Source organism: Vulpes vulpes, chromosome X, assembly GCF_048418805.1.
Source record: "Vulpes vulpes isolate BD-2025 chromosome X, VulVul3, whole genome shotgun sequence".
Taxonomy (NCBI): domain Eukaryota; kingdom Metazoa; phylum Chordata; class Mammalia; order Carnivora; family Canidae; genus Vulpes; species Vulpes vulpes.
This window is the reverse complement of record NC_132796.1, coordinates 116,477,964-116,486,149: the sequence shown is the minus strand read 5'-3', so window position 1 is coordinate 116,486,149 and position 8,186 is coordinate 116,477,964. Positions and strand designations below refer to the sequence as shown.

Below are 8,186 nucleotides of genomic sequence, written 5' to 3'. Positions count from 1 at the left end.
GGAAGCCAGGGGCCCAGCCATGGCCACACCTGCCAAAGTCTCCAGGACTCCTCCTGAATCATGCACAAGGGATGAGCCCGCTCTGGCTTCCATCCGGGATGGGATGGGGGCACCTCTGGGTCTTCACCTGGACCCCACGCAAGGCCTGGGAAGACTCTCCAGCTAGCCCTCCAGCCACCCTCCTTGCACCTTCCTTGCAAGGGCCTGCCACAAACCCCCACCAGCCAAAGTCCAGAGAAATCAGTCGGCCCACCCTCCCGCCGCCTCCCCATGGCCCACACAGGAGTCCAGCGTGGCCTGGTCCCCAGGGATCCTGCTGTGGGAGAAATAAGCATCCCCTTATTTCTCACCTCAATCCCCGCCAGTGCCAGGACCAGGGCCAGGGCAGGGCACCGGCTTCCTCTGCTGACCTGAGTCTAGACCCTCAGGCCCTGGCCCTCCCCTCCCTGAGCCCAGGGATCTGGAGAGGAGGAGGGGCTCTGCGGGACAGGCCCCACCCTGGGTTCCCATCACAGGGCTGCCAGGAAGGGGCACCCAGATTTCAGGACCATCCCCTCCTGGGCCTGAGGGCTGGCTTGGGAGACACTCATTCCTTCAATGTGGGGTGGGTGGGGTTCCTCACACAGATTCTTGGCAGGCCCCGGGACTCCTGGGCATCTATCTTCCAGGTGGGCCTCCTCCCACACACTGACTGGGACCTCTCCCAGCGGGGTCCTCAACTCCCTGAGAACTGGGAGAGGAGCCGGAGGAGGTACCCTGTTAAGTCGTATGTCCCCTTCCTGTCCTGTGTCCCCGGACAGGCAGGTCACAGCCGCAAAGCCCCCACCAAGTCCCCCAGCAAGATCAGGAAGGGCTGGCCGGGAGACCGGACCCTCTGTCCTGGGGCGCGAATGCCGTCAGGCTCTCAGGAAGGTCCTCTGCATTATCCTGCAGGGCCTGCTCTTCCTTGGGCAGAGTCCCGCCTCCCACAGAGGACACGTGCCCCTCACACCAAGACCATACCAACCCCAGGCCAGCCCACCTTTCTGCCGCCCACCTGCCCCAGGGACAAGTGAGCATGCCACTGAGGGCCAGCGCTCTCCCATCCTCTGTGGGCTGCCCACAGGGCAGGGCCCCACTCCACTGCACCGGCTTCCTTGCTGACGGGGCGGGTGGGGCCAGCCAGGACGTCCCCAAGGTCCTCACCCTGACTCCCCGCAGGCCACGAGCCCTCCACACACACCCTTACCAACTACCCCCAAGGTCCTGCTCCTTTCAAGCACAAGCCCTCAGGTCCTAACACCCACACCACAGGTGGTCATCAGGACGGCATCATGGGGTCATCTTGCACGGGGGCCTCCTTCCTCCCTGGACTGCACGTGCTGGGGCCCAGGGTCCGTCAGTCCCCCCTCTCGTAATCACCTTCAATCCTCTCAGGTCCCAGGTCTGCCCTGGGCGGGATCCAACCACGCTCCTTCCGCCAAGCCCCAGGCCCTAGGAGACTTGGCTGGCAAGCCAGGGCACGCCCCAGGTGGTCATCGGGCCCGGGGGCTGCCAGGACCCAGTCTAGTCTGCGTCCCTAGGGCTGCAGTGCCCCTGTGGTCCTGGCCTTGCTGCCAGCAACACGTGGGCCATTGTCCCCCACCCATCCCAAACCCACTGTCGCCCACAACCTGGAGGCAGTGCTCCAGCCCAACCGCCACAGGTATGGGAGGCCCCGTGGCACTAGCTGCCACAGCACCGGACTTGTCCACACCCCAGGAGCCTCCTGAGGCTGAGTTACTGGTGACTCCCTGGGGACCCACTCCCTCGGGGGTCTCAGTCCCTCGGAGGTCCTCGCCTCCAGCCCTAGCTCACACTGGGCCCCTCGGGCAGCCGTCCCCGAGGCCTGGCCGCTCACACCAAGGCCCTCCCATCCGCCCAGACCCCAACGGAGACAGGGAGTGTCTGTCTTTCCATCAGGACCACGACCCAGCCCGCGGTTTTCCCAGGGCTCATAGAAGGGGCTGAGCAGGTGCACGGGGGACAGGCTCCCTGGGTCCTTCCTATCCACCCCTGCTGGCGGGGCTCCCTGGGTGCCTGGGCCTCTTCCTGGCTCCACTCGGCCTGCCTCCCGGGACTGACTGTGGACTGGGGTGCAGGGTCCCTCCGTCCTCCATGGACATCCTCGCCAGGAACCCAGCAGGACTTGAGCCCACCCTCTGCCCCCTCAGGGAGGCCGTGCTCTGAACACCAGCCCCCTGGCCTCTCAGACCCCGGATGTGGAAGTGGGGCCTCACCACGTGTTCCCATCCCCCCCATGACCTTCCCGGGAAGACTCTGGGCTGGGGTGTGGGGTCCCCTGGGCCTCTTACCCATCCTCCCCGGGAATCCCAGCAGCACCCGGGGCCCTCCCCTCTGTCCAAGTGTCCTAGGCCCTGCTCCTGAAGCCAGGGGCCCCCAGTCTCTCGGGAGACCAGGATGTGGAAGTCTGAGCACCCATACTCCCAAGTGAGGGCAAGTCCCCATCCCAGGGGGCCTCACAGCTCTTATGACCCTCCGACGGGGTCCCCTTTGTCCCTGTCAATGGTCCATTCCTCGCCTCTCCTTAGCCCTAGACCCTCCCTCCGCCCCCCTCAGCATCTGCTCCCGCCACACCAGGCCTCAGGCTCTCGGGTACCCGGTGGTGCCAGGCCTGCCGCACCCGCCGCCACCATCTGGCTCCATCCTGCTCCTCCGCGGCCTTCCCGGGCTCACCGTGGGCCCTGACCTCCGCCGGATCCCCTCTGTCCTGGGCATCTGTGTCCCTGCCCTCCCACCCCGCCCCCAGAGGCACCCCCTGAGCCCCTGCCCCCCTCAGGCAGTGCAGTAGACCTGTGTGGGTGTGAACCTCCCTTCAGACCCAGCTCCTCAGCTCCATGGGCTCCGGTCCCCACCCCCACCCCCCGAGGCGCATTTCCTGGGTGGCTGCATGTGTCCGGCCTCCCCAGGGCCGCCCCCCAGCCCCGAGGTGGGGGCCCAGTGCCTCCATCTCTCGGGGAGGGGTGGAGGCATGAAGGTGGGGTGGGGGACCCCCGCCGTTCTCCCTCAGCTCCTCACCGGGCTCCGGGGAAGGCCTGGGCCCCTCCTGCCTCTGGGCAGCCCTCAGCTCCAGGCCGCGGCCCCGCCTTCCCCCGGGTGGATTCTCGGGATTCCCGACAGGCCCCCTCCAGCCGCCCTCCGGGCCCACTCCGGGCGCTACCTGCTCCCCTGGCTGCCGCCAGCCCGGGCCTGCCCACCTTCGCTCGGCGGGGACCCCAATCCGACCCCCACGCGAGGCCCTCCGCTCTCTCAGACCTCCGAGGCGGACGTGGCCCACGTGTCATCCGGACCCCGTGCCAGGGGTCCCCAGCGCTCCCAGCAGGTGGGGCCGGCGGAGATGGGCTCCGGGCTGGGGGTCTGGGGAGCAGGCTGGCGGGGCGCTCCTTCAGGCTGGGAGGTCAGGCCCCCCACCCGACCTCCCGGGGTTCCTCCCGGGACTCTGGCCGGCCTGGGCCCACCCCACCCCTCGCCAGGCAATCTGCGAGCATCCCCCCCCCCCCACAAGTCTCAGGTCCCCGCTTCCCGACCTGGAGGCAGAGTGGAGGCCGGCCTCCGTCACCCACCCACTGCTCGCTCCTCAGCTGCACACAAGGAGTCGCCCTGCTCACAGAGCCCCCCGGGTCCCGGGGCCTTGGCCCCTGCAGAGCCTGCCCCGGGGCCGCCGCCCCCCTCACCCTTCCGCCCCTTGGGGCTGGCGCAGGCCTCAGGGCACCCCTGCCACCTCCCTGCAGGCGGCCTCTACACTCCCTGAAGGCGGCGTGGCCCTGGGCCCCTCGTGTCCTCACTGCTCACACACAGGGCCTTGCAGGGAGCAGAGCTCAGCCCTGTGTGGCCCTGAGGGAGCCGCCAGCAGGGCTCCCCTGGCCTCCCGCGGGCCCTTTCTCGTCCATTCCACCGGCCCCGACCCTTGACAGAGAACACGGGTCCGGGTTCCTTGGGCCCTTGCAGAATGAACGGGCCAGGAGGCACAGGAAGCCAGAACAAAAGACTTTTCCTTTTTATTGGCTGCACGACCCGACCCGGTCCTTTGACCCCTCCGTCCTTGCTGCTTCCCAACCCATTTCTGTCCCAATGCCCTGCCTGGGATGAGGATCCGGGTGGAACCCACACAGGGACGAAGGTGGACTTGGCCAGCTGGTTTTCAGGACAGGATGAAACTCTTAACTGTTGAACTGGGGGATGTACAGAAGTTCGTCTGGGGTGGGGGGCGGCTGCGGCGGTCCGGGCGGGCGGAATGTCAGTGGCACACGTAGCCTCCCAAGCTGATGAATCCCCCGAATCCGAGCAACGATGTGCCAGAGCCTCCTCATGTTAACCAAGCTCTCGATGTCCGGGTGGCGGCAGACAACAGGCCCCCAGAGTGGCTCTTCACCCTGCTTTCTGCCCCCAAGCCGCCCTGGCCCTGCACCCCTAGAAAGCCCAGTGGTCTGTCTTCTCCAACACAAACACACAAACAAACACACAAACACACATAGGTAGACCCAGAGGCGCCCACGGGGAAGAAGCAGCAGAAGGGATGCCTCCCTTCGTGCCCATCCCGCGGGAGAAGCTGCCGACCCCACCAAAGGCTGGAGAGGGCCGGGCCGCCTCTGGGGCTCAGACCCACTCTTCCTCATCAAACGGGGCCAGGGAGGAAACCGGCCACCTGCTATTAACCCATAGCACATACTCCATGACCCGTAGCTTGCTGGTCTCCTCGTGGGCCCTGGGCCCCCACAGGAACTCGTAGCGGGCAGGGTTGCTGCCCGCCACCTGCCGGTACTCCACGTAGCCTTCCTGCACCCAGACGTGGGTGAGGAGCTCCCTGGGCTCCCCATAGATGACGTGCTGCCTGCCGGCAAACACCCCTATGACCCCCAGGGCTTCCCACACCTCCTGCTCGGGGGCACGGTCGCCCTCCAGGAGGATCACCCCCAGCAGCAGCACCAGGAGTCCGGTCGTGGGCAGGCCCTGCTCACCGCTCAGCACCCCATCGTAGCTGAGGCCCAGGACGGTGACCAGGACGTAGGAGTGTGCGACGGGGTCCACTTCCTTCACTTCCACGCCAAAGACCAGCTGCATGCACTCACAGGCTTGACCCCAGATCTCGGGCCAGGCATCCTGCATATCTGGGCTGAGGACCTCCAGCACCTCTGCCTGGCTGGTGGGCTGCTTGTCGAGATACTTGCGGAGCAGGAAGCCCACCAGGTCAGCCCCACTCATGAGCATCGCGTCTCCTCCTTGGGCATAGGGCTGCGCATATTCGGGCACCTCCCAGGGGTTCCAGATCTCCTCCTCTGGGCCACTGGGGCCAGCAAACTCCACCTGGCTCCAGCCACTAGCTGCCCTGCCACTGGGGGAGGGCCCGGCACTCTGAGGGCTCTGGGGAGGACTCCAGGCAGTCTCAGACCCCTCCTCTGGGGGCACAAAGAACAGGCCAGAGCTGGACAAGGAAGGGGAGGAGCAAGGGGAGGAGGAGGGGGAGGAGGAGGAAGAGGAACACAGGTAGGGGTAGGGGGAAGATGAATCTTCGTCTTCATCCTCAGCCTCTGGCAGCTGGGCACTGACCAGGCCCTGGGCTTCTCCCGGGTCTTCTTCCAGCTTCCAGAGCTGACTCGTGTGCCTCAGGGGCATGGTGTGGGCGTGGAGCTAAAGCTGAAGACAGCGGTGGGATGGCTGGTCGGGGTGCAGTTGGGCCAAGAGAGGCCCCGTGCCAGGGCAGAGAGCGGGCCGCATCAGGATCGGCTACACAGGAGGCCCCTGCGTGTTGGGCCGGGCGAGTTGAGCCCCTGGCACCAGGCTCAGAGACCACGTGGACCTCAGCAGGTCCCGCGACACAGACCTGCTATGCCTCCTTCACTCTGTGACCTGAGGGCCTCCTGCCGGCCACCAAGGCCCCTGCTGCGCTGCCAGTTCTTGGAGCCCCTGCAGGAGGGAAGCAGGGGGCACCTCAGGGTGCAGACTGCCAGCCCAGCCCTGGGCCCCCAGTGCACACAGGAAGGTTGGCTCGCACTCTGGGAGGTCCCCAGCAGTCCCAGTCCCCTCCTTGGCCTGCCAGTGCCCTTGGCAGGGCCTGGGACCCCGGCCTCTGTCTGCGGTCCTGAGGCCAAAGTGTCCCCACAAAACCAGGCTGCCCCGACCCTCCCCATGAGGAAGCCAGGGGACCGGCTCTGGGCAGGCCTGCCAAAGGTCTCCTCTGCTGACCTGAGTGCAGACCCTCAGGCCCAGGCCCTCCCCTGCCTGAGCCCAGGGATCTGGAGAGGAGGAGGGTCTCCTTGGGATAGGCCACACCCCGGGTTCTCTTCCCAGGGCTGCCAGGGAGGGGCACCCAGATTTCGGGGCCATCCCCTCCTGGGCCTGAGGGCTGGCTTGGGGGCCACTTACCCCTTCAATGTGCGGTGGGCGGGGGTCCACCGTCTGCCCCCTCAAGGAGGCCGTGCTCCTGACGCCAAGGGCCCCCAGTCTCTCGGGAGACCCAGATGGGGAAGTCTGGCCGCCCGGCCGCAGGCAGGTCCCCAGCCTGCCCAGGGGGCCTCCCAGGCCTCCCATCCCTGGCGACCTCCTGCCAGGTCCCCTCTGTCCTGGGCTCCAGGGCCCCCGCCCCCACAGGCACGCCCTGTGCCCCTGCCCAGCCCGGGCTCCTGAGCTCCGGGGGCTCCGGTCCCCAACCCCAGCCTGCCCAGGGGGCCTCCCAGGCCTCCCATCCCTGGCGACCTCCTGCCAGGTCCCCTCTGTCCTGGGCTCCAGGGCCCCCGCCCCCACAGGCACGCCCTGTGCCCCTGCCCAGCCCCGGCTCCTGAGCTCCGGGGGCTCCGGTCCCCAACCCCAGCCTGCCCAGGGGGCCTCCCAGGCCTCCCATCCCTGGCGACCTCCTGCCAGGTCCCCTCTGTCCTGGGCTCCAGGGCCCCCGCCCCCGCCCCCACAGGCACGCCCTGTGCCCCTGCCCAGCCCTGGCTCCTGAGCTCCGGGGGCTCCGGTCCCCACCCCCAGCCCCCGAGGCGCATTTCCCGGGTGGCCGAGGGTGTCCTGCCTCCCCAGGGCCGCCCCCCAGCCCCGAGGGGGGGCCCGGTGCCTCCATCTCTCGGGGAGGGCGGGCCGCGGGTGGACGCCTGAAGGTGGGGTGGGGGACCCCCGCAGTTCTCCCTCAGGTCCTCACCCCGCTCCGCGGAGGGCCCGGGCCCGTCCTGCCTCCGGGGGCCCGAGGCCACTGCCCCAGGCCCCAGCATCCAGGCCTCAGCTCCACGCCGAGGACGCCGAGGCCCCGCCTTCCCCCGGTGGTCTCTTGGGGTTCCCGACAGGCCCCCTCCGCGCCCCCTCCGCGCCCCGCCGCCCTCCGGGGCCCCTCCCCTGCCGCCCTCCAGGGCCGCCCCCCGCCCTCCCTCCGGGGCCCCTCCCGGGGCTACCTGCTGCCTGGCTGCCGCCGGCCCGGGCCTGGCCTCCTTCCAGGGGACCCCAGTGCGACCCCCCGCACCGAGGCCTTCCGCGCTCTCTCAATTCTGACGCAGAGGTCGGCCCACGTCACATCACGCCCTGACCCCGTTGCCAGGGGTCCCCACGGCTGACAGCACGTTGGGTTGAGATGAGCTGCAGGCTAGGGTGGGAGGAGGGAAGCGCGCCGGCTGGCAAGGCGGGGGCCCCCTGTCCTCCCTGGGCTCCTGCCCTGCACTCGGGCGGGCTGGGGCCTCGGCTCTCTGCAGACCTCAGCCTGTGCCCCTGACCCCGAGCCTCTCAGGCCCCGAAGTCCCCGAGCGCCTGAGGGATGGTGGCTGCGGCTCGGGCCCCACCCCACCGGCTCTGCAGGTCCCGGGGTGGCCCAGGGCTGCTGGCAGGGGCACAGCAGGGTTCGGTGGCCCCCAGCGTCCTGGGACAGCTCGGCTCTCAGTCCTCCCCCAGGAGGCCCTCATCAGGACACAGGCCTGCCTGCAGCCTGTGCAGCTGCCTCTGCCTGCAGCCTCTGCACAGGCCTGCCTGCAAGCAGCTGCCTGCTGCCTGCAGCCTCTGCTGTGCAGCCGCAGGGCCCATAGCCCCGGGGCAGGGGCAGGGGCAGGGGCAGGGGCAGGGGCAGGGGCAGGGGCAGGGGCCGCGAGGAAGCGCCCCTTCCCATGGGGTCCCTTGGCCAGCAGCCAGACTTTAGGAACATCCTGCTAAAGGTTTACGTTCCTGGGGGC

At 68.7% G+C, this 8,186-nt stretch overlaps 1 protein-coding gene across 1 annotated transcript; it reads right to left on the bottom strand.

Annotated features, from left to right (window-relative positions):
* Nucleotides 1-4,013: 4,013 nt before the first annotated feature.
* LOC140596168 (melanoma-associated antigen 8-like) lies at nt 4,014-7,510 on the bottom strand. Its single transcript, XM_072743709.1, has 2 exons — nt 7,422-7,510; nt 4,014-5,943 (listed from the first exon to the last, which is right to left on the bottom strand). Exon 2 carries the CDS (start codon nt 5,650-5,652, stop codon nt 4,636-4,638), a length of 1,017 nt encoding a protein of 338 aa, XP_072599810.1. The 5' UTR covers nt 5,653-5,943; nt 7,422-7,510; the 3' UTR covers nt 4,014-4,635.
* Between the last annotated feature and the right edge of the window lie 676 nt (nt 7,511-8,186).

Excerpts from the sequence above, each read along its gene's own strand:
- LOC140596168 (XM_072743709.1), bottom strand. The coding sequence starts at position 5,652 with ATGCCCCTGAGGCACACGAGTCAGCTCTGGAAGCTGGAAGAAGACCCG.